The sequence below is a fragment of the Hemiscyllium ocellatum genome, chromosome 37 (assembly GCF_020745735.1).
Source record: "Hemiscyllium ocellatum isolate sHemOce1 chromosome 37, sHemOce1.pat.X.cur, whole genome shotgun sequence".
NCBI lineage: Eukaryota > Metazoa > Chordata > Chondrichthyes > Orectolobiformes > Hemiscylliidae > Hemiscyllium > Hemiscyllium ocellatum.
In genome coordinates, this window is record NC_083437.1 from 40950584 (window position 1) to 40977073 (window position 26490).

The 26490-nt window shown below is 43.6% G+C and overlaps 1 protein-coding gene across 1 annotated transcript in view; it reads right to left on the minus strand.

The window, feature by feature from the left end:
- The window catches only part of tnfrsf9a (tumor necrosis factor receptor superfamily, member 9a), a 59769-nt gene that overhangs the window by 9315 nt on the left and 23964 nt on the right, over nucleotides 1-26490 (minus strand). The window contains exons 2-9 of the mRNA XM_060851970.1: nucleotides 23937-23961; nucleotides 21493-21624; nucleotides 19816-19956; nucleotides 17126-17219; nucleotides 14284-14369; nucleotides 13116-13211; nucleotides 12502-12595; nucleotides 484-587 (exon numbers count right to left, since the gene is read on the minus strand). Coding sequence (XP_060707953.1) covers nucleotides 484-587; nucleotides 12502-12595; nucleotides 13116-13211; nucleotides 14284-14369; nucleotides 17126-17219; nucleotides 19816-19956; nucleotides 21493-21624; nucleotides 23937-23961 — 772 coding nt within the window. The remainder of the gene's footprint in view (nucleotides 1-483; nucleotides 588-12501; nucleotides 12596-13115; nucleotides 13212-14283; nucleotides 14370-17125; nucleotides 17220-19815; nucleotides 19957-21492; nucleotides 21625-23936; nucleotides 23962-26490) is intronic.

Below are 26490 nucleotides of genomic sequence, written 5' to 3' on the forward strand. Positions count from 1 at the left end.
ATGGACGGGTTGGACTGAAGGATCTGTTTCTGTGCAGTACATCTCTATGACTCTGTGACTTCCCAACTCCTATACTCAAAGGAGAAAGTGAGGACTGCAGGTGCTGGAGATCAGAGTCAAGAGTGTGGTGCTGGAAAAGCACAGCAGGTCAGGCAGCATCCGAGGGGCAGGAGAATCAACATTTTGGGCATAAGCCCTTCATCGGGGATTAGCTGTTCCTCGGATGCTGCCTGACCTGCTGTGCTTTTCAAGTGCCACCCTCTCAACTCCTATACTCAAAATACTGAACAATGAAGACAAGCGTGCTAAACACCTTTTTAACCACCTTGTTTACCTGTGACGCAAACAGTTCTGAATCCCTACCTTGCTCAGGAATTAATGGTGTTACATACACTGGAGGTCAGGTTAGTCAAAATGAAATTCTATTCTGCACAGGTTAGAAATTAAACATTGTAAAGTGTAAAAATTACTTTTGAAACTTACTTTCTTTCCACGTTGGATTCTTCACTGGGAGATGTGGATTGATACAATAGTTATCAACAGTACTGTTACCTTCATTGTAGAGCATCTTCCCCAACAATGAGCAACTATTAAAAAAAAAAAGATCTATCAGTATATTCTTCCCAGTAACTGTACACTCTGCAAGCTTATTACTAAACAAAGAGATTTCATCCAGTTATTTGTGATCCAAAGGTATCATTTATATACATCTTCATTAATCCATAAGAAATAACAACAGGAGTAGGTCATTTGGCCCCTTGTGAGGATGTTCACCAATGATTGCACAATGATCAGCACCATTCGCAACTCCTCAGATACTGAAGCAGTCCATGCTCAACTGCAACAAGATCGGGACAATATCCAGGCTTGGGCCAACAAGTGGCAAGTAACATTTGTGCCTCCCAAATGCCAGACAAAGACCATCACCAATAAGAGACACTCTAACCACCGCCCCTTGACATTCAACAGTTGTATCATTCCTGAATCCCCCACTGTCAGTCAACATCCTTGGGATGGCCATTGACAAGAAACTTGACTGGACTCACCACATAAAAAGTGTCTACAAGAGCAGGTCAGAGACTAGGGATACTGTGGCGAATAATTCACCTCCTGACACTCCAAAGACTTTTTAACCTTTTAAAGGCACAAGTCAGGAGTGTGATGGAATACTCCCCACTTGTCTGGATGGGTGCAGCCCCTACATAACTCAAGAAGTTGACACCATCCAGGACAAAGCAATCCACTTGATTGGCACCACATCCACAAACATTCAATCCCTCCACCGCCAACGCTCAGTAGCTGCAGTGTGTACTATCTACAAGATGCACTGCAGAAATTCATCAAAGATCCTTAGGCAGCACCTTCGAAACCCATGACCACTTACATCTAGAAGATCAGCAGATACTTGGGAACACCACCACTTGCAAGTTCCCCTCCAAGCCACTCACCACCCTGACTTGGAAATATACCGCCGTTCCTTCACAGTTGTTGGGTCAAAGTCCTGGAATTCTCTCCCTACCAACATTGCAGGTCAACCCACAGCAAGTAGACTGCAGTGATTTAAGAAGGCAGCTCACCATTATCTTTCCGAGGGGCAACTAGGGATAGGCTATAAATGCTGGCCAGCCAACGATGCCCAAGTCCCTTAAATTAATTGAACAAAAAAGCCCGCACCAATATTCAATAGGGACTCCTGATGAAGGGCCAGTCCTGAAACATCGACTCGCCTGCTCCTCTGATGCTACTGGACCTGCTGTGCTTTTTCCAGCTCCACATTTTAACGACTGCAACATTCAATAGGATCATGGCAGATCTGACATTCCTCACTTCCATTTTCCCATGTATGCCCAATAACTAATGCCTAATAATAAGACCAATTGTGACTAGCGGGTAAGTGTTGCATTTTCCTTGTTTGTTTCTTTAGATTTAGTTGGTTTTTGTTGTTTTTTTTTAAGGAAAGCTTACTTTTAGAGGGATGGCAGTGCAGAGAGGGCAATGTTCCTCTTGCAACATGTATGAGGTGAGGGAAGCCATTAGCGTCCCTGCTGAGTACACTTGCAAGAAGTGCACCCATCTCCAGCTCCTCCAAACCCGTGTTAGGGAACTGGAGCTGGAGTTGGATGAACTGCGGATCATTCGGGAGGCAGAGGAGGTCATAGATCGGAGCTTTAGGCAAGTAGTTACTCCGAAAGTTCAAGATAGATGGGTGACAGTGAGGGGGAGTGGGAGGAGGAAGCCAGTGCAGGGACCCCCTGCGGTCATTCCCCTCAAGAACAAGTATACCGTTTTGGATACTTGTGGGGGGGATGACTTACCAGGGGCAAGCAACGAGGTTCAGGCCTCTGGCACGGAGCCTGGCCCCGTTGCTCAGAAGGGTAGGGTGGAGAAAGGTAGAGCAATAGTTCTTGGGGACTCGATAGTGAGGGGTACAGACAGATGGTTTTGTGGGGGCGACAGGGACTCACGTTTGGTATGTTGCCTCCCAGGTGCAAGGGTACGTGATGTCGCTGATCGTGTTTTCCGGGTCCTTAAGGGGGAGGGGGAGCAGCCCCAGATCGTGGTCCACGTTGGCACCAACGATATAGGTAGGAAGAAGGGTGAGGATGTCAGACAGGCTTTCAGGGAGCTAGGTTGGAAGCTCAGAGTTAGAACAAACAGAGTTGTAGTCTCTGGTTTGTTACCCGTGCCACGTGATAGAGAGTCAAGGAATAGGGAGAGAGAGCAGTTAAATGCGTGGCTACAGGGATGGTGCAGGAGGGAGGGATTCCGGTTTCTGGACAACTGGGGTCCTTTCTGGGGAAGGTGGGACCTCTATAAAAAGGATGGGCTACACCTGAACCTGAGGGGCACCAGTGTCCTTGGGGGGAGGTTTGCTAGTGCTCTTTGGGAGGGTTTAAACTAACTCCGCGGGGGCATGGGAACCAGGACTGTAGCTTTAGGGTACAGGACCTTGAGTGTAGGGAGGTTAGGAATAATGCAGCGATCTCTAAGGAGGGTGCCTGTAACCAGAAAGGAGGATTGAAGTGTGTATACTTCAATGCCAGAAGTATAAGGAATAAGGTAGGTGAACTTGCAGCGTGGGTTGGTACCTGGGACTTCGATGTTGTGGCCATTACAGAGACGTGGGTAGAACAGGGACAAGAATGGCTGTTGCACGTTCCAGGGTTCAAATGTTTTAGTAGGATCAGACATGGGGGTAAAAAAGGGGGAGGCGTGGCATTACTTGTCAAAGACAGTATCACAGCAGTGGAATGGACGATGGAAGAGGACTTGCCATCTGAGGTGGTTTGGGCTGAGGTTAGAAATAGGAAAGGTGAGGTCACCCTGTTAGGTGTTTTCTACAGGCCTCCTAATAGTCCTAGAGAAGTAGAGGATAATATTGCGAGGATGATTCAGGAAAAGAGTGAAGGTAGCAGGGTGGTTGTTATGGGGGACTTTAACTTCCCAGATATTGACTGGGAGAGCTATAGCTCGAGTTCATTAGATGGGTCGGTGTTTGTACAATGTGTGCAGGAGGGTTTCCTGACACAATATGTCGACAGGCCAACAAGAGGGGAGGCTATATTGGATTTGGTTCTAGGTAATGAACCAGGCCAGGTGTTAGACTTGGAGGTAGGTGAGCACTTCGGGGACAGTGACCACAACTCGGTGACTTTTACTTTAGTGATGGAGAGGGATAATCGTGCGCCGCAGGGCAAGAGCTATAGCTGGGGGCAGGGAAATTATGATGCAGTGAGGCATGACTTAGGTTGTGTGGATTGGAAAAACAGGCTTCAAGAGAAGAACACTAATGAGATGTGGGGATTGTTCAAGGAGCAGCTACTGCGTGTCCTCGATAGGTATGTACCAGTCAGGCATGGTGTAAAGGGCCTTGTGAGGCAGCCGTGGTTTAGTAAGGAATTGGAGTCCCTTGTGAAAGGGAAGAAGGCGGCATATGTAAAGATGAGGCGTGAAGGTTCAGTAGGGGCGATTGAGAGTTATAAGGTAGCCAGGAAGGAGCTAAAGAGGGAGCTAAGAAAAGCGAGAAGGGGACATGAAAAGTCTTTAGCTGGTAGGATTAGGGAAAACCCAAAGGCTTTCTATAGGTATGTCAAGAATAAAAGGATGACTAGGGTAGGTATCGGTCCAGTCAAGGATAGTAGTGGGAAGTTGTGTGTGGAGGCGGAGGAGATTGGAGAGACATTAAATCAGTACTTTTCATCAGTATTCACTCAGGAACAGGACACTGTTGCTGATGTGAATATGGAATCACAAATAATTAGAATGGATGCCCTGGAAATATGCAGGGAAGAGGTTTTGGGAATATTGGAAAGGATGAATATAGATAAGTCTCCTGGGCCTGATGGCATTTACCCCAGGATCCTATGGGAAGCTAGGGAGGAGATAGCAGAGCCATTGGCCTGGATTTTTATGTCGTCATTGTCAACGGGAATAGTACCAGAGGACTGGAGGATAGCGAATGTGGTCCCATTGTTCAAGAAAGGGAGTAGGGATAGCCCTAGTAACTATAGGCCAGTGAGTCTGACTTCAGTGGTGGGCAAAGTCTTAGAGAGAATGGTAAGGGATAAGATTTATGAACATCTGGGTAGGAATAACGTGATCAGGGATAGCCAGCATGGTTTTGTGAAGGGCAGGTCGTGCCTCACAAACCTTATTGAGTTCTTTGAGAAGGTGACTAAGGAAGTGGATGAGGGTAAAGCAGTAGATGTTGTGTATATGGATTTTAGTAAGGCGTTCGATAAGGTTCCCCATGGTAGGCTAATGCTAAAACTTCGGAGGTATGGCATTGAGGATACATTAGAGGTTTGGATTAGGAATTGGCTGGCTGGAAGGAGACAGAGGGTAGTAGTTGATGGATTATGTTCATCTTGGAGCGCAGTTACTAACGGTGTACCACAAGGATCTGTTTTGGGACCATTGCTTTTTGTTATCTTTATAAATGATCTAGAGGAAGGACTTGAAAGCTGGGTAAGCAAGTTTGTGGATGACACGAAAGTCGGTGGAGTTGTGGATAGTGAGGAAGGAAGTGGTAGGTTACAGCGGGATATAGATAAGTTGCAGAGCTGGGCGGAAATGTGGCAAATGGAATTCAATGTAGCTAAGTGCGAAGTCGTTCACTTTGGTAGGAATAACAAGATGATGGATTACTGGGCTAATGGTAGGCTACTTGGTAGTGTGGATGAGCAGAGGGATCTTGGTGTCTATGTACACAGATCTCTGAAAGTTGCCACCCAGGTAAATAGTGCTGTGAGGAAGGCATATGGTGTACTGGGCTTTATTGGCAGAGGAATTGAGTTCCGGAGTCCTGAGGTCATGTTGCAGTTGTATAAGACTCTGGTGAGGCCTCATCTGGAGTATTGTGTGCAGTTTTGGTCGCCATACTATAGGAAGGATGTGGAAGCTTTAGAACGAGTGCAGAGGAGGTTTACCAGGATGTTGCCTGGAATGGTAGGAAGATCGTATGAGGAAAGGCTGAGGCACTTGGGGCTGTTCTCATTGGAGAAGAGAAGGTTTAGGGGAGATCTGATAGAAGTGTATAAGATGATTAGGGGTTTAGATAGGGTAGATACTAAGAACCTTTTACCGCTAATGGAGTCAGGTGTTACTAGGGGACATAGCTTTAAATTAAGGGGTGGTAGGTATAGGACAGATGTTAGGGGTAGATTCTTCACACAGCGGGTTGTGAGTTCATGGAATGCCCTGCCCGTATCAGTGGTGAACTCTCCTTCTTTATGTTCATTTAAGCGGGCATTGGATAGGCATTTGGAAGTTATTGGGCTAGTATAGGTTAGGTAGGACTCAGTCGGCGCAACATCGAGGGCCGAAGGGCCTGTACTGCGCTGTATCCTTCTATGTTCTATGTTCTATATAACTCTCAAGTCACCCATTGAACAGGAATCTGTCTATCGCAGCCTCAAACATACATAAGGACTCTGCTCCCACAGCTCTCCATGGTAAGAAGTTCCAAAGACCCTCAACCCTCTGAGAGAAGAAATTCCTCCTCATCTCAGCCTTAAATTGGTGCCCCTTCGTTCTGAGACTATGCCCTCTGGTCCTAGACTCTCCCATGAGGGGAAACATCCTCTCAACATTGTCCCTGTCAAGCCCCTTAAGTATCTTTTTGTTTCAAGGAAATCAGCTCTTATTGTTCTAAACTCCAAAGAGTAGAGTCCCAACCTATTTAACCTTTGCTCATAAGGCAGTCCCTCCAACTGAAGATCATCCAAGTGGACCCTCTCTGAACTGCCTTCAATTAAATAAGATCTTTTCTTCGATAAAAGGACCAAAACTGCTCACAGTACAAATGGGAATGGGAGTTGCAGGGATGACCTTAGAAGGCAGTCGTCTTGAAATGAATTTGTACTTGAGTCAAAATTGTTTTGCAGAAGTTGGAAATCTCTTATTAAAAAAATGAAAGTGCTAGAAAGTGTCAGGAAGCAATGGTGGAGTAAAATCTTTATCTATGTTATTACCTAAACTTTGCAAAAACATGAAGTTGAACCATCAGCCTGATCTATAAGAGTGTTTTTGATGTTGCTGCATATAGCCGCCCTGAGTTCTTTTTTAAAAATTGCACATTAACCGACAGATTGCAACCTCATTGCAAAAAAAACAAGCCTTGTACATCTTATCTCTCATTTCCTCAGAATTCAGGCGTCCCAAGCAGTCACCCTTCAGCTGCAAAGATTTCAGCAATTAATTGATAAGAAAGATAAGAACTAACAACAGAAATGACCCAATTCTCACAGGTCCTTGTTTCACGGGTAACCCACTTTTATTCCGTTAATATGCAGTGACGTAAATCATTCCAAATGAAGCCTAGAATATTCACCACTTTCACCTTGTTCATGCAATCCCTCCAGTGTGGAAGCAGACCATTCAGCCTATTGCGTCCACACTAACCCTCTGAAGAGCATCCTACCCAGAGGCACCCCATAACTCTGCATTTCCCCATAGTTAACCCACCTAGCCTGAACATTGCTAGACACTATGGGTAACTTAGCATGGCCAATCCATCCTAACCTGTACATCTTTGGATTGTGGTAAGTAACCAGAGCACCTGGAGGAAACCCACACAGATGCGGGGAAAATGTGCAAAGTTTGTGAGAAGATTTGTAGCTCAGGTGCTGTTTGTTGTGGTTCTGTTCGCTGAGCTGGGAATTTGTGTTGCAGACGTTTCATCCCCTGTCTAGGTGACATCCTCAGTGCATCCTATGAAGTGCTTCTGTGATGTTTCCTCTGGCATTTATAGTGGTTTGTCTCTGTCGCTTCCGGTTGTCAGTTCCAGCTGTCCACTGCAGTGGCCAGTATATTGGGTCGAGGTCAATATGTTTGTTGGTAGAATCTGTGGATGAGTGCCATGCCTCTAGGAATTTCCTGGCTGTTCTCTGTTTGGATTGTCCTATAATAGTAGTGTTGTCCCAGTCGAACTCATGTGCAAACTCCACACAGACAGTCACCCGAAGGTGGAATCGAACCCAGGTCCTATGAGGCATGAGTGTTGTCCCAGTAGAATTCATGTTGTTTGTCATCTGCATGTGTGGCTACCTCTGTAACTATTGAATTGATTCAAAGCAGAGTTAGATAGACTTTTGATAGACAAGAGGCTTGAGGGTATGGAACACAGACAGGAAATGGTGATGAAATCACAATCAGATCAGCCATGATCGTACTGAATGATGGGGCAGATTCGAAGGGCAGCATGGTCGACACTCACTCCTAGTTGTGCATTTTCACATTCCTAATCCTTGTTCTGACTACTCAGTCAGACATTGAATGATTATTCACTTGTGATAATAACTATATTTGTCTGGGTAAATGACAAAGAAAAAGAGAAGGGGGAGTTGGGTAATTGAACAGCCCTTAGAAAGCGCAGGCAAAGGTGCGATTGGCCAACTGGTGGTGCCCTAGTGTCGATAATACTATAATCCTTGCTGAGCTTCCAACTTACTTCCAGTTTGTGGGGGATCCTGATTGCACAGCTCCAAGCTCATCGTTTCACAGTATCACACAGCACAGAGGAAATCCAGTTGGCCAATCGCACCTTTGCCTGCGCTTTCTAAGGGCTGTTCAATTACCCAACTCCCCCTTCTCTTTTTCTTTACTGCCTTGTAAATTGTTCCTAAGTATAGATCCAGTTTCCTTTCAAAGTCACTATTGGATCTGATCCTGGCTTGCCTCACAGCACAGTCCTAATATTTAATCAAAACCTGATGTAAATACAGCCATGTGAAGACTCAGTCATTAGCACATTGCAGTACATTGGCACCAAGCTCCACACTTCCAGCTGGGAATTCAGATCCCACCTCTTTCTGAAATATGACATGAACATAGAAACATAGAAAATAGGGCAGGAGTAGACCATTCGGTCCTTCAAGCCTGCTTCACTATTCAGCATGATCATGGCTGATCACCCAACTCAGGCCTCAGTTCCCCAAACCCTTTGACCCCTTTAGGAATGAGACACATTTCTTTGTGTTTAGCAATTGCAAGCTGTTTTGATACCTCAAGCTTCCAAACAAATGTAACTGTCAGTGAGTCAAGGCCAAACCTCAAATCTATTCATAACCACATTCATGATGCTTGAAATTGGAAGAGGAAACGTCCTTCCCCTTTGTCTAAAAGGGATTGTACACAGTTTCACTCTTTTTGACAATAAATCCTTTTTCAGACGGCATTTCCGAAAGGATGTACGAAAGAATCTCCAACATCTTGCATGTTATGTTGTTCATAATACCTCAGTGTATTCGTATAAGTGTAACGTTTCTGTTGAATTTATTTTAAAATTATTTTGTAATCTGATTCTGTTTAAGATTATTGTTCCCATCGCCTTTGGTTTCTGTTGACAATTTCAAGGATGTCCATAAACTCCTCTTTCTTATAGTGAAAAGATACATAGATATGACCCCTGACCTCTCCTCCTTGCCCCAGAAAATTAGGAAGAGCAGGCTTCTGCTCCAATGCAACAAGGTGGGAAAGAAATGAGGTAAAATCAGGAAATACTGTTTGGGTGTTAACTGGGCTGAATGAATGAGAGGCAGTCAACATACATTACAATTCTAAAGAGGTTACAGAAGAGGAAGGGAGCTGGAGTTACAGTAGCATTCAGTTCTTCATGGTTTGATTATGTGCATCTGTTTTATTGATGCTCACTGTGCTTGATTTGTTAAGCCTGGGTGTGGACTCAGAGAAAAGCAAACGAGCTGAGGGTGGGGTTAAAGCATGGAGTAGATACTAAAAGTACTGTGACACACACAGAAAATAGAGTCATTTCTGTATAGCTCCAAGATATAAAAGATACAACAAAAATGTGTGAAGATATCATTGAAGGCGGGAGGACAGATTGAGATGGTGATGAATGAAGCATGTGGAATCTTGGATTGTGTTGATGATGTATAACATCAAGGAAGTTATGTTAAATATGTGTGAAACACTAGCTCAGCCTCAGCTGGAGTACTGCATCCAGTTCTGAGCACACGGGGTCCCTGACTTACCAACATCCAACTTACAAATACTCATACTTAACAAATGTGATCACGTACAGGGATATAGTCTTAAAGCTCCAACAAAGAAATATTTCCTGTACTTACAACCAGCTGCTTTACAGTACTGTGTATCCTGTATTGTGTTCCAACTTGCACACAAAATAACTTGTGGACAGACTCCAGAATGGAATGCATTCGCAGCTTGGGACTTCACGTACTGGCCTTTAAGAAGGGTGTAAGGGCATTGGAGGGAGGGCAGCAAGAGATCACATGAGGGACGGAGAACTTAAGTGGAGATGGATTGGAGAAACTGGTGCTTATTTTTCCCTGAAGAGGAGAAAGCGGAGAGGAGATTTGATGAAGATATTCAAAATCATGAGGGGTCTGGGTGGAGTACTGAGAAACATTGTTCCCTTTAGAAGGATGGGGAACTAGAGGACACAGGTTTAAGCTGATTGGCAATTGATCCAAAAGCAACATTTGGAACAACGTTTTTACACAGTGAGTGGTTAGGGTCTGGAATGCACCACCCAAGAGGGTGATGGAGCCAGGCCCAACCCTCAATATCAAAATGGAATTGGCTCATAATTTAAAAAGAAATTTAAAAACTTCTGGGATTCTGAGAAAAGGCACATTGTGACACAAGATACATTACTCTCACAGAGAGCTAGTACAGAGTGGACAGGTCGAATGTTCTCCTTCTGTGATATACTCTTCTATGGTCATGTATTGCACCAGCTTCAATCTGCTTTTACAGAGAAGACAAAATCATTTCTAGATTCTAGGGTGTCGGAGCTAGCTGATGGGCACAGTGGGTATCAGATTCAATGGTTAAAGGGTATGACTAGCAAGGTGGAGTGGGGTTGGATTGGTGGGGTGGGTGATTGCTGTGTTCCAGAATGGGAGGGAGAGGGTGGATTGACAGGTGGATTGACAGAGCAATCAAGTCAGGGTGGAGGGGGGGATTGGCAAGGTCTCAGGGCGTAAAGATGCTGGCGGACGTGTAGTTCAGGAGGTAGACCGCATTTTTAATCATCCATCTTTTCCTGGGTAACCATTAACAGAAGCTTCCCTTCCCCTCCTCTTGAATACACTAACACCAGCTGAATGATGTTTCCAGACCTCCTAAACCTGATCCAATCGTGATGTTTCCTGTGGTAACTCTGCACAAGATGCTGAGAGCCTGCTCACCCACAGAAAGTCCACTCTGCCCTCAGCAAGTTTCCAGGTTAACTCCCATTCACTCTGCGGCTGGAACTTTGTCTAACTTTGTCCTGATCTGACCCTGAGCCATTGTGATCTGTGCAGCTTGATCCTCGCTTTTCCAGTACCTTAACCACAAAGATATCATTCATGAGATCAAAATACTTCACTAAGAGAAGATCTTCCAGAAAAAAAAATTCACACAATTCAAATTTTACTTATTTGTGGGTGTGGGCATTTAGAGTCACAGAGTCAGAGTTGTACAGCACAGAAACAAACCCTTCAGTCCAATCTGTCTATGCTGACCAGATATCTTAAACTAATCTAGTCCCATTTGCCAGCACTTAGCCCATATCTCTCTAAACCCTTCCTATTCATATACCCATCCAGATTCTTTTTAAGTGTTGTAATTGTACCGGCCTCCACCATTTCCTCTTGATGAAGGGTTTATGCCTGAAACGTTGACTCACCTACTCCTGACCTGCTGTGCTTTTCCAATGCCACACTTCTCAACATTTCCCTTGGCAGCTCATTCCAGACACGCACTATCCTCTGTGTAAAAAAGTTGCCCCTTAGATCCCTTTTAAATCTTTCCCCTCTCACCCTAAACCTAAGCCCTCTACTTTTGGACTCCTCTACCCTGGGAAAAAAGACCTTGGCTGTTCATCCTCTCCATGCCCCTCATGATTTTATGAACCTCTATAAGGTCACACCTCAGTCTCCAACATTCCAGGGAAAATACTGCCAGCCTATTCAGCCTCACCCTGTAACTTAAAACCTCCAACCCTGGCAACATCCTTGTGAATCTTTTCTGAACCCCTTTAAGTTTCACAACATCCTTCCCGTGGCAGGGAGATCAGAATTGAATGCAGTATTCCAAAAGTGGCTAACCAATGACCTGTACAGCTGCAACATGATGTCCCAACTCCTGTACTCAATGCACTGACCAATAAAGGCAAGCATATCAAACACCTTCTTCATCACCCTGTCTACCTGCACTTATTGTTGATTGTTAACTGATCTTGTGAAGGTGATGGTGCGCTGTCTTTTTGAGCTGCTGGCAGTCACCACATTGCTTTTGATGCAGCTAAGTATCCAGTTAAACCATTTCAGAGGGCAGTTAAGTGTCAAACACATTGTCATACGTCTGGAGTTACATATAAGTTGGTTAGGATTGTTGATCTCCTGCCTGAAGGACATTGATGAACCAAGATAGGTTTGTAGTCATCATTACATTTATTACACATTTATTTAATTAACTGAATTAAAATTTCCCAACGATCAAGGTTAGGTTTGGACTGATGTTACCAGTCCTGTACCAAGTGACTGAACTCAATCAGTTCATGTGATATTTATTTTTTAATGGGCCCATCTGTGGAATACAATGTCAAAGGGTAATATACACCAAGAATTCCTGTGAATCACAGCGAGATTGATTAATTAAAAGTCAGCTCAAAAGATATTCTCCATCTATACTGTAAACTTATCAGTGATTCCTGGGAAGATTAGATTAGATTTCCTACAGTGTGGAAAGAGGCCCTAGGGCCCAACAAGTCCACACCAACCCTCTGCAGAGTAATCCACCCAGTCCCATTCCCCTTGACTAATGCACCTAACACTACGGGCAATTTAGCATGGCCAATATACCTGACCTGTACATCTTTGGATTGTGGGAGGAAACCCACACAGACAAGGGGAGAATGTGCAAACTCCACACAGACAGTCACCAGAGCAGGGATCAAACCCGGGTCCCTGCTGCTGTGAGGCAGCAGTACTAACCACTGAGCCACCATGCAACCCGGTGGGCACTTACTTGGTATGAGGCTGACATTTCAGTCTTTGTGTGATATTCCGAAAGCTTCCTGGAGGACAAGGTTGGCACATCTCCTTCTGGTGGTGTTGCTTATCTTTAAAGAAAGGACAGAATCAAAATTTAATCAAGAAACTCCAGAATTTTATTAAAATACATGCATCTCGCGCATTCCGTCCACTCACAGGGCAATATCACATGAACTAGTTGCACAATATCAATTGCTCAGTTTTATATATGGCATGGAAATGAAGGAGAATATGTATGAATCACGAAGGTCTGTTGCAACAAAAAAGGCAAAACCTAAAGAGAGGGAGAAAACAACAAGACAGAGAAGGAGACTAGATAACTTTATGTTAATCTGGGAGTATAAGAAATGGGTGTGCAAAACTGGAACTTTCATTTTAGAAGGAGAAAGTCCATAAAATAAAGAACTGGTTAAGCTGGTTAAACTGGTTAAGAACTCTTGGATTTGAATGGCTTCCTGCTAAAGTTCCAATTACCATTCACTGTCTGGTCACCAACTGGCAATGATAAACCTATTAACCTTCCATAGAACTACAGCAACAAACCATTATTAGTAAACAGTATAAAGACTAGAATGAGGTAAACAATACCTAAAGGAAGATTTTTCCCATCTCCACATACTGCGCAGTAATAACCGAGGGGACATTCGCATTTCTTATCATTTTTAGTGATGCAGGAAACATTTCCTGTGTCAAGAAAAGTTTTAAAAAAGATTAACAAACAACACTGAATCTTACATTAGTCCATATTCTTCTATTGTGGGCAGACTCACAGTAGTTTTTAGGAAAGATTCGCACTTATCTGGCATCCCAATGTATTTTACGGTGAAATATATTTGAAGTTTAATCATTGATTTCGTGTGGGAAATATTGCAGTTATAGAATCATAGAATTTCTAGTGTGATAGCAGGCCATTTAGCCCATCAAATCCACAGTGACCCTCCCAAGAGCATCCCACACAAATCCAGCCTTCTACCCTATCCCTGTAACCCTATGGGGCAATTTAGCACTCCTAATCCACCTAACCTGCACATCTCTGAATTTTGGGGGGGAAACCAAAGCACCCAGAGGCAGACACGAGAAGAACGTGCAAACTCCACACAGACAGTCATCCAAGGATGGAATTGAACCCCAGGTCCTGGCACGGCGAGGCAGCAGTGCCAACCATTGAGTCACCAGGCCTCCCCATTGGCAAGCATCAAGCATTTGCAAACCACAATGACCTAAACGGCCAGGTAATTTTCTCTTTCTCTGTCTCAGGTTTGGGACCTGTTATCAGGTGGACACAGACTCAGCTTGCCACCTCATCGGAAAGGTGGCACCTCCAACATTACAGCACTCCCTTAGTACTGCACAGGAGTGTCAGCCTAGATTATGTCCCCAGGTCTATGGAGTTGGCTCGGGTCAGAGTCAGAGTCAGTCTACAAGTGGTGTGCAATGTATGATGTAAATTCCTTGAAGCTACATTGGAAGGTGCTTTTATCAATCTAACTACAAACAAGGCCAAATTAAAGGCTTTCCACTCTGTTCAATATTTCATATCACGAATGTGACTCTTAAATTTATTTTTTACAAATAAAAAAACACAGAAATAAAAAAAAGTAGCAATCCCATAGCAAAAACTTTAATAATTTTTCCCATCTCATCCTGCTTAACCTGTCCAATGAGCAAAGTGAATATAGGAATGATAGAGGACACTAAAATCTAACCAATTTAAAGTTAAAATCTGATCCACAAAAACTGTATGTTTGATGCTTACCTTCTCCTGTTGATAGTGATTCAACACAGGAGTTGTCAGCTGTGCTGTTACCTCTAGTGTGAAGGATTTTTCCCAAGTCTGTACAACTGAGTAACATATTTGTCAGTTAGCTAATTCTTACAAGATACTGAAATATTTGTAGTCTTTCCTTATGCAAAGGTATCCATCTTAACATGTGAGCTATATTTTGTATCAATCCTAGGCTTTTAGCTCTTGTGGAATAATAGAGATCGACTAACAATTCAAAGAGTAATTTATCCCCAAATTCCTGCCTTTTGGATCATGACGTCAGGGAGAACTGCAAAGACCAATGAAGGCGCCGCGGATGAACACTGGAACTGCAGGGGATCATTCAAGTCAGGTTTGCTATTGAATTAGACCAAGACTTGAGTGTACCTTACCTCTGCATTGTTCCCTCTGGATGAAGAATTAGCTCTTGGTCCTACAGTACTCTTAAGTTTAAGATGATGCCCCTTTCCACTTGGTCCTCCCTCCTGCTGAACTAGTTGCTGTCTAATTATCCCACCCCTTTGTCATTTGAACCATTCCAATTTGATCAATCCTTACATCTTTGAAATTCAAGGGAGTAACAATTTAATCTGTATAGCCTGTCCTTATCATTCAACCTTTATGTCCATGTTGACTCTGGTTAATCGATGCCGTATCCTCTGTAAAACCAAAATATCCTTCCTGGAGGGCAGTGCCCATCTGAACACTTCAGATTGGATCCAGCTAGAGTGTTATTTAACTACAACATACTATCCAGTACTTAGCCTTCAAACCCACTTTAAATAATGGCCTGTGCTCTGTTAGCCTTTTAAATGTTTTTTTGTTTGTTCCTGTCCACTGATGCTTCGAGATTCTTGTTTACAGAAACTTGGTCTCAGTTATGTTTCTTAGGTCTATATCGAATAAACTGTGGAGTAAGGTGTTCATGTAAATCAGTCAGTGAGGTACCGAGTGAGGGACCATTCGGCCCCTCGAACCTGCTGTGCCATTCAGTGGGATCAAGGCTGAGTCGACAGTGTGGCGCTGGAAAAGCACAGCAGGTCAGGCAGTATCCGAGGAGCAGGAGAATCGACATTTCGAGCATAAGCTCTTCATAGGGATCCTTTTCTGCTAAAGGGCTTATGCTCGAAACGTTGATTCTCCTGCTCCTCGGATACTGCCTGACCTGCTGTGTTTTTCCAGCATCTGAGTCACCACTTTCTTCTAGAGGATCAAGGCTGAGCTATTCTTCCACATTCCTATCAACAATCATCCCCAACTAATTCACCTCTGCCTTACCAATGTTCAAAGACTCTGTTTCTCTGCCTTCTGACAGAGACTTACAACTTTTCATAAGGAAACGTTTTGTCTAATCTCTGACTTAAATGGATGAGTCTTGTTTCAGACTTTCCCATGAGAGAAAATATCCTTTCCACGTAGTCCCTGTCAAGACCTATCAGGATCTGACACGTTTCAATCCAGTCATCGCTTTTCCCTCTACACTCCAGCTGATACAAACCGAAATGTCCAAGCTCTCCTCACAAGACAATCTGCTGCCTCCTGATGACATAAATAGGACAGACTGAACTGGAGACAAGCACCATTCTGGACCTGAAGAGACCTGATTCCAACCAGGAGTGTAGTCACGAATGCAGTGTGAATAAAGAGATGGAGTTACTTTACCATATTATACAACTAGATTACTGACAGATAAAAGAGACAAAGTCCACAAGAAAGCATTGAGAAACCAAGCGAGAAATAAAAGACAGCTGACCAGAACAGTCAACATTCTTTCATTGTCACTGCACCTTAAACTGTCAATGTTTTTTGCCACAGATTTAGAAAGTAGAACACAGAGCATTCCAGCGCAGTACAGGCCCCTTCAGTCCTCAATGTTGAGCCAACCTGTGGAATCAATCTGAAGCCCCTCTATTCTACACTATTCCATTTATATCCATATGTTTATCCAGTAACCATTTATATGCTCTTAAAGTTGGTAAGTCTACTGCTGTTGGAGGCAGTGCGTTCCACGCCCCTACTATTCTCTGTGAATAAAGAAACTACCTCTGACATCTGTCCTATATGTGTCACCCCTCAATTTAAAGCTATGTCCCCTAGTGCTAGCCATCACCATCTGAGGAAAAAGGCTCTCACTGTCCACCCTATCTAACCCTCTGATTATCTTATTTGTCTCAATTAAGTCACCTCTCAGCCTTCTTCTCTCTAAGAAAAACAGCCTCAAGTCCCTTAGCTTTTCCTCATGAGACCTTCCCTCCATACCAGGTAAGATCCTAGTGTATCTCCTCTGAACTCTTTCCAAAACTTCCACATCCTTCCTATAATGCAGTGATCAGAATTGTATGCAATACTCCAAGTGCGGCCGCACCAGACTTTTGTACAGCTGCAGCATGACCTCGTGGCTCTGAAACTCAATCCCTTGACCAATAAAAGCTAACACACTGTATGCCTTCTTAACAACCTGGTTGGCGACTTTCATTTATCTATTCACTTCACCTACCAATTCCTCTTTGTAACTTTCTGCACCCACCTACACTATTTAGCACCTTGTCTCAGCACATCTTCACATATAACTCATTTAAGAGGCTCAAGGACCAATTTATAGCAATGCTCAGATCTCCAGGTCAGAGCATGTACAACTCACACTCTGGCAAGTCTAAACCCACACTAATTTCAATCTCAATGGTTCCCAAGAGTTAATCAGATGCACTGAGTATCAACAATGTTCACAGCCAATCACGTTTTATGGAGATGTTGATGAGAAAGCCTACACATTGAAGATATTTTTCATTAACTGTCAATGAAATAAAACATTGAGTCTAACACAATGACTTACTTGGTGTGAGGTTGACATTTCAGTTTTGGCGTGGTATTCAGAAATGTTCCTGGAGGACAAGGTTGGCATGCCTGTTTGTAATAATCTTCTTTATCTAAACAGTATTCAATGATAAACAAGTATTGTTGAACAAGAATAACTTGTTGACAACCCTTCTTGCCATCTACCCTCATCTCACTGCTCTGCTCTCCGCTTTGTCGTGACCATTCTGATGCTTCCCCTACCCTCCTCACCCCCTCCGCTCCACTTCAGCATGGGTCAATGCAGAGACCATGCACCCTGTCCTCTCAACCCCATCAAAGCATCTTCAACTTCCTAGCATAGGAGACAAGAACAAGACTCCAGCCTTTCCTGGCTGTGTCCAAATACCAATAGTCATAGAGTCACAGGGATGTACAGAACAGAAACAGACCCTTCGGTCCAACTCGTCCGTGTGGACCAGATACCCTAACCCAATCTAGTCCCATTTGCCAGCACGTGGCCCATATCCCTCTAAACCCTTCCTATTCATATACCCATCCAGATGTCTTTTAAATGTTGTAATTGTACCAGCCTCCACCACTTCCTCTGGCAGCTCATTCCATACACACACCACCCTGCAGTGATTGATATTTCCCAATGCCTAAAGAGCAGTCACACTTTGAGTGGGAATGTGTGTTGTCTCTCTGATCAAAGAAGAGTTGGACTTAAATGTGTAGTATCCTTTGGAATTACAGCATTCCATCTTTTTGCAAAGCAACGTGTCACATGTATTCTTCAATAACCTGCCTTCCACATTAACCATTGATTGGCTAAAACCATTGGGCTGAAGCCTTTCCTTCTTTGTGGTGAACTGTCAGTTTTGTTGAGTTTCATTGAGGGTTTCCCTCTAGGAGGCCTAGCAAGGTTTCTCACTGGATTGTACCAGAATTCTCCTCATTAACTGCAAACTCCATCCATTTGCCACTGCCCTCACCCCACCACCCCTGATTCTATTCTGTTCCACCATGCACCATACTGAGAATAATTTGGCGCTGTTGGGGTATCCTGGAATGGACCAGACACTGCCGCCATCTTTAAAATTCCATTGTGCACCCAGACAATCGTGGTCAGTCTCAAGGTGCCCTGCATTGATGTGGCAGACAAGAGGAGAAGTGGACAGGGAGCTGGAAGCCTGATGGGTAGGACTTCCTCTTCCCCCAGGGCCCACAGAGAAGGGCATGACACCACGCCCTGCCCAGCCTGGTCTGAGCTTAACCACCTGGGTTAAAGCAGTAACAGCATCTGGCAGTGTGCCCAGAGCTGTAGGAAGAAGGTTAACAACCTTCTCCACTCTGCCGATACCTTACCCTCACACTCTCTCACTGTCACTGCACCTGCTTCCCACCCAGGCTCATGGTCTCCTGCTCTCACTATCGCTTGTAACATCATCCACCCCCACCGCTTGGTCTCGCACACCCACCACTAACTCTGTGCTGCCCACTCACTCGCTCAAGACACCTTCCCACCTACACCACGCAGCAACAAGCAATAACTCCCCCTAACAGGCAACACACCACTTCCTCATGAGAATCATGCCTTGATGGTGGAAAACATTAGAAGATGCAGTGAGATGTGTTGGCATTAGAAAGTCTACTCAGGACTGCAATTCTAACACATTTCTCAACTCAGCCCATATCGGTCAGGCCACTATAAGGTTCTACACAGGATTTCTATTATAAGAGCACTCTCTATAGAAACTGATTTTATCATCACATTATAGTTTGCAAAACAAAACTGATAAGATCATTACTTTGATGACCAACATAGACTGCAAGATTGTACACTTCAAGCCGCACTTGTTTGACATTCTAGTCAACACCCTCAATTAAGACATTTTCACAAAAAGGCTTTTTTATTCATTTGTGGGGCGTGGGTGTCGCTGGCTGGGCCAGCATTTGTCACCTATCTTTAGTTATCCTGGAGAAGGTGGTGGTGAGGTGCCTTCTTGTGCAGTCTATTCAGTGTAGGTGGACCCACAACGCTGTACAAGGGGAATTCCAGGGTTTTGATCTAGTAACACGGATGGAGCGGTAATATATTTCCATGCCAAGATGGTGAGTGGTTTGAAGGGAGTTTGCCATGTATCTGCTGCCCTTGTCCTTCTAAATGGAAGTAGTTGTGGGTTTGGAAAATGCTGTCCAAGGAGCCTTGTTGAATTTCTGCAATGTAGACGATACACAGAGCTGCTACTGAGCATCAGTGGTGGAGGGAGTGGATGTTTGTAGATGTGGTGCAAATCAAACAGCTGCTTTGTCCTGAATGATGTCAAGCATTCTTGAGTGTTGTTGGAGCTGCCCTCATCCAGGCGAGTGGGGAGTATTTCATCACACTCATGCCTTCTGCCTTGCAGACGGTGGACAGTCTTTGGAGAGTCAGGAGGTGAGTTACTACTCGCAGTATTCCTAGCCTCTGACTAGGCTGTTGGACTATAACCTGGTGTTGTGTGATTTTTAACTCTGTACACCCCAGTCCAACACCGGCATCTCCAAATCATGGTTCTTGTAGCCACTGTGTTTATATGGCTAGTCCAGTTCAGTTTCTGTGAGGAGTCTTGGACCTCGCGCAACATAAATTCTATAGATAGCCCAGATACATGAGCCCAGATCTCCTGGTAGCAGAGCTACAATCAGGACAGGAGCAGAAGGAGCATTCAAGATGTGGGACCATACCTGATAGCATTGGCTTCTTATCACCACACTCCTTACAATGTTCACATTTGGCTGGGTCATCAGTAACACAGTAATAATGGAAATCACATTCACATTTGCGGTTTGTTGTAGGAGTACACTGAACAGTCTCAATACTGTTACCTGTGAAGACAAGGTAAAATAGTGTTTGCAGGAGCAGCGATTAACACTGGATATAAGTTTAATATCTAATTGTTGCCTGAAACACCAAAACTATTACATTTCAGGAGTCAAAGCTGCGAATGCCTTGGGGGAGGCTGTCATGAGTTAGGAACACAGAAAATATGAACAAGAGTAGACTTTTCCCCCAATGAGATCATTTCACCATTTAACATGGTCATGGTTGATCCTTAATCTCAATGCCATACTTCCACTGTCTCCCCATATCCTGTGACACCTGTGAATGATTGATAGGAACATTAGAAGCATTGAATCCCTACTGCATGGAAGTAGGCCTTTCGGTCTATTGAGTCCACATCAACCCTCTGAAGAGCATCCCATTCAGACCCACCCCATCCCCTTAACCCTGCATTTCCCATGGTGAATCCACCTAAGGTGCACGTCTTCGGACTGTGTGAGGAAACTGGAGCACCCAGAGGAAACCCTCGGAGACACAGGGAGAACGTGCAAACTTCACATCATCAGTTGCCCAAGGCTGGAATCAAACCCAAATCCCTGGTGTTGTGAGGCGGCAGTGCTAACCACTGACTACCATGCTGCCCATTAGCAACTGCAACCTTCCCAACCTAACATTGCCCCTGATTGATTTGCACTTCTTCTCTATTTTCATGTCTTTTCTGTAAATCCATTCATAAGATGTTATTTTGGAAATTCTAACATTGAGGAGGTCCTCTATTTATGGTTGCCAGCCATAGATTGCACCTTTCCTTCACTGATCTCCTCATGATTTCTGTTTTCTCAGGAGAAATTCATGATCAATGGTGGATGCTGGGTGGGGGGAACACCTCAATGACTGATTTGAAATGATAAGAGGAAAAATGCAGAACGGCAGCACACCAAACCTTCTTCAACAACACCTTCCAAACCTAGGAACTCTACTATCTAGACACATGGGAACACCCCCACCTGGAGGTTCCCCTCCCAAAACACCAAGATACTCCTAGTTTCCAAGAAACAGTCTAATTCACTTGTAAAAGAATTTGCTTTAACTTTGCTTGAATCAATATAGTACAGGTATTGGTCTTCTGTACTGGCACGGTTTAACTGTGGGAGAGTTTAGCGCATTAGTATCTGAATGATGGATTCCTTCAGGAAATGCAACATAGATGGGACATGGGAGTCAACACATGTCAACTCATTCAGTAGGAACCAATTTGGAGGAAGCTCCTGTATGGAGACAGACAATTCTTTGAGAATGCACAGCAGAATGAGAAAGCACAGAAAAGGAACCAGAGAAAGGAATGCCAGTGATCTGGAAGCCAAGGACCAATTCCACCTCCCAGAAAAACCTGCCACATGTGCAGATGGAGATGTGCCTCACGAAGACCCACAGAACCCAGGACAGTGAGTTGGAATTTCCCTGGTGGACAATCAGGCTTGTTTGTGAGTGATTGCCATCAACGAGTATTTGAATGGACTATCTGCAACTGGAAGTGGATGAAAAGCCAAAGGATTGTTAAAGGATTTAAATACGTTTACCTGTACAAGGCCCGTAACACTTGCGACATTCTTTGAGAGAATTCTCTTTCTCAGTGTATGTTCCTTCCTCACAGCGAGCACATTGTGTCTGGCCATTGCTTGAATATGATGACGATGAAACCTTGTATGTACCTTTCATCAGTGGAAGAAGTAAATATTTTATTACTATGTGTAGTAATATGTAGTGAAATACCTGAAATACTTTGCCCAATCTTTAGACCCACTGACGACTTTACAATGAGGTGCTTTAAAACACTGGTTCATCCAATCTCAGTTTGTGTTGCACTAAGAATGATTTGATTAGATTTGCCTCCATTGGTGCAGCTCCGGGTGGAGATGTTCCTGTGGGTCAGGCTGCCTGGAGGTTTCAGGGACTTTGGGTTGTACCCAATGCTTCCCTTTAGGCTGCTCTGTCGCCAACCCGTGTACAATATCAAGCTCACCATCACTTTGGAGTCCTCACCCTTTTATTTACAGCTGTGTTTGTGACCAATATTCCCCCACCACATGCTGCATCCTCTGCACATTCAGGGAGCAATGTGTTTAAACCCACAGCCACAGGAAAGGGCTGGGTACAATAAATGATTATCAATCAGGTCACCAGGGCCAGAGAATTAGAAGTACATTTGGCTCGAATGGCTCTAAGGAGAAAATCTAATGTAAAAGTCACTGACCAAGTTTACTGCCAAAACAATTTACATCAAAATTCTCCCTCAAATTATTTACAATCTGACCATGCAGAACAGCAAGTCATGGGGGCCATACTTAATGGAAACACCATAACTCTTGCATTGGGAACACACTCCATTGATTCAACTCTCTAACAGTCATAATACAAGTCTCAGTATTAGAGTTCTCTAGTGCAGGTTGTTACATCCTTACAGTCTTAGCACTATGTGACTGCTAATGTCAGTGTAACATGATCACACCACTAACATAGACAGTTTCATGATGGTTATTTTAATCAAACTATCTGGTAAGGCACAATGTATTTCTGTGACAGTGGGAATTGAAACCAGACCTTCTAGCTTAAAGATATTGGCACTACCGCTGTGCTACAAGAACCCTTTCAGTTTTGTTAAATGCAACATGAATGGTCAAGATTTTGGAAGCAAACCTATCTGTTTGAGTTATGCTGGGATATTTCTTCACTTCTGCTGCAATGGATAACTATGTTAATTCAGTGTAATGGGACTTGAATTTACAACCTACTAACCAAACTGGCACTGATAAAATAGTAAGATTTGGGAAACATATTTTCCGTATTGTTCATCTCCAAACATTCTTAAAGGAGGAAACAAATCAATTGTGCTAGCACACAAAATAAAAACAACATGGTGATGATTCAAGGAGAGATTAAATTAGATTACTTACAGTATGGAAACAGGCCCTTCAGCCCCACACCGACCGTCTGAAGAGCAACCCATCCATACCCCTATACCTAACACTACGGGCAATTTAGCATAACCAATTCACCTAACCTGCACATTTTTGGACTGTGGGAGCAAACCACAAATTTCTCCCAAATGGTTGTGAATCTGTGGAATTTGCTACGCCAAAGTGCAATGGAGGCCATGACAGTGAGTAAATTTAAGGAGGTGTTAGACAGATTTTTAATTGGTAATGGGTTGAAGGATTATGGGGAGAAGGCAGGGAAATGAGGGTGAGGAGCATTTCAGCCATGATCGAATGGCAGAGCAGACCCGATGGGCTGAATGGCCTAATTCTGCTCCTGTGTCTTATGGACTTATATCGTGAGAGTTATTGACCATTCAATAACTGGTGTCCTTAAAAAGAAAATAAATTTACATTTACGTAGAGCTTTAGATGACCACTGGGTAAACCAAAGCTCTTTATAGCCAATGAAGTACCTTTTGATGTGTAATCACTGTTGTAAGTAGGAAAGATATCAGCCAATTTGCAAACAGCAAGTTCCCAGAAATAGCAATGTGGTCAGATAATCTGTTTGTGTGGGATATTGATTAGGGGTTAAATATGGGACAGAAAATTGAGAGAACTCCCCTGCTCTTTAAATTATATTGCGGAATCATTTACATCTATCAAAACCTTATCCGAAAGACAGTAAACCCAACAGTGCAGTGCCCTCACTGAAACAGCAGCCTCAATGACGTGTTAAAATTTCTGAAGCATGTTTTGAATCTATTACCTTCTGATGCACACTCAACAGTGCAGCCATTATGCCAAGCCAAGTGTGAAGATAATACCCTGTGAATACACCATGCTCAGGCTGAGGCCAGGTTAGATCTACCCAAGTGTTTCCTTAGAAACACTTACCTTGACCTTTGGTTTCTGATGTAGGCCTCCCTCCACAGTGAAAACATTTTTTGTCATCGACTGCTAAGTACAAAACAGCAGGAAAACAAAAGCACAAAAAAAGCCCATAACAATTTAACCAGTACTTTCAGAATGAAATGTGCTTTTACCTGGAGGACACTTATGCTGAGAAACCTGAAAAATACCAAGAAAATGTCGCAAGTTACTACTTCAGACCATAAATGAAAACGAAAGCTAAATATCAATACTTCCTTCAATTGATTGTTAAAGCAATAATCATAAAAGTGAACACAGCAACAGGAGTTGGCCATTCAGCCCCTTAAGCCTGTTCCACCATCCAGTGAGATAGAACATAGAACATAGAACATAGAACATAGAAGGATACAGCGCAGTACAGGCCCTTCAGCCCTCGATGTTGCGCCGACCGAATCCTACCTAACCTATACTAGCCCAATAACTTCCAAATGCCTATCCAATGCCCGCTTAAATGACCATAAAGAAGGAGAGTTCACCACTGATACGGGCAGGGCATTCCATGAACTCACAACCCGCTGTGTGAAGAATCTACCCCTAACATCTGTCCTATACCTACCACCCCTTAATTTAAAGCTATGTCCCCTAGTAACACCTGACTCCATTAGCGGTAAAAGGTTCTTAGTATCTACCCTATCTAAACCCCTAATCATCTTATACACTTCTATCAGATCTCCCCTAAACCTTCTCTTCTCCAATGAGAACAGCCCCAAGTGCCTCAGCCTTTCCTCATACGATTTTCCTACCATTCCAGGCAACATCCTGGTAAACCTCCTCTGCACTCGTTCTAAAGCTTCCACATCCTTCCTATAGTATGGCGACCAAAACTGCACACAATACTCCAGATGAGGCCTCACCAGAGTCTTATACAACTGCAACATGACCTCAGGACTCCGGAACTCAATTCCTCTGCCAATAAAGCCCAGTACACCATATGCCTTCCTCACAGCACTATTTACCTGGGTGGCAACTTTCAGAGATCTGTGTACATAGACACCAAGATCCCTCTGCTCATCCACACTACCAAGTAGCCTACCATTAGCCCAGTAATCCATCATCTTGTTATTCCTACCAAAGTGAACGACTTCGCACTTAGCTACATTGAATTCCATTTGCCACATTTCCGCCCAGCTCTGCAACTTATCTATATCCCGCTGTAACCTACCACTTCCTTCCTTACTATCCACAACTCCACCGACTTTTGTGTCATCCGCAAACTTGCTTACCCAGCTTTCAAGTCCTTCCTCTAGATCATTTATAAAGATAACAAAAAGCAATGGTCCCAAAACAGATCCTTGTGGTACACCGCTAGTAACTGCGCTCCAAGATGAACATAATCCATCAACTATACATCATGGCTGATGTGTGGCCTACCTACCTTCGGCCCTTATCCCTTAATACCTTTACTTAGCAAAAGTTTCTCTGACTCTGATTTTAAATTAACGTCTAATCCAGCATCAACCGTCATTTATGGAAGAGAGTTTGAAACATCTACTGCCCATTGTGTGTAATCGAGCTTCCTAACATCTCTTCTGAAAGGTCTGTCCTTAATTCTCAGACGATGCCCCCAGTTTAAAAATCCCCACCCGTTGGAAATAGTTTATCCTTACCTATGTTGTCTTTTCCTCTTAATGTCTTGAAGACTTTGATCAGACTATAAGTCCATAAGACACAGCAGTAGAATTAGGCCATTTGACTAATCGATTCTGCTCTGCCATTTGATCATGGCTGATCACTCCTTAATCTTCTAAATCTAAAGAAAATAGGCCTAATCTGTGTAATGTTTTCTCATAATTTAACCTCTAAAGTCCAGGTATCATTCTTGTAAACCTATATTGTACTTGCTCCAAAGTCAATTTATCCTCTTAAGGTGTGGCACCCAGATCTGCTCACAGTACTCCAAGCTGAATGTTCTCTTGGTAACAGGTCCTTGCTTCTGGAACATTCCCCAGAAGACAAAGTCAGGGAAAAGGACTGTTTGGTATTTGAAAAAGTGTTCAGCTCTAAGGAGGGGTAAGAGTGTATGGGCTCTTGTCCCAGGCACAGAGATGTCATCAATTGTCAGTTCAGTTTTGATTACACAACACAAATAATGCAGCAAGAAGCCATTCTGCCCAACCATTCCATGCTGTTGCTGAAGCACTTGAGCTTCCTCCCACCTTCAAATCAATCATTATGACTCTCTATCTCTCTCCTCCTTCCTCTGTTTGTTTAGCTTCCCCCTAAAAATATTAATACTGTACAGATCAACCACTCCCTTTCACATTCTCATACCCACTGGGTGAAGGCATTTCTTCTGAATTCTCTGTTGGGGTCTCTATGTTACATGGACTCCCTGTAGTCATGCTCTTCCCCACCCAGGGAAACATTCTTTCTGTATCCACTGATCAAAACCCTTACCGAATTTTAAAATCTCTGAGCCTTTTTTTTTACAAGAGAAAAGATCCCCAGCCTGCTTATCCTTTTCTGACGTGAATACCTACACATTTCTGGTCACACCCTTCTAAATTTGCTCTTAGTAACACAGAGCCAAGATCTACTTAGATCTAGTGTGATATAATAGTAAGGTTTGATACAGACTTAGCATAATGTCCCTATGTTTCAATTTAACCCCACTGGAAATAAAGCTGAGTGTCTGGTCTGCTTTGATGGATACCTTGCTAACTGGTG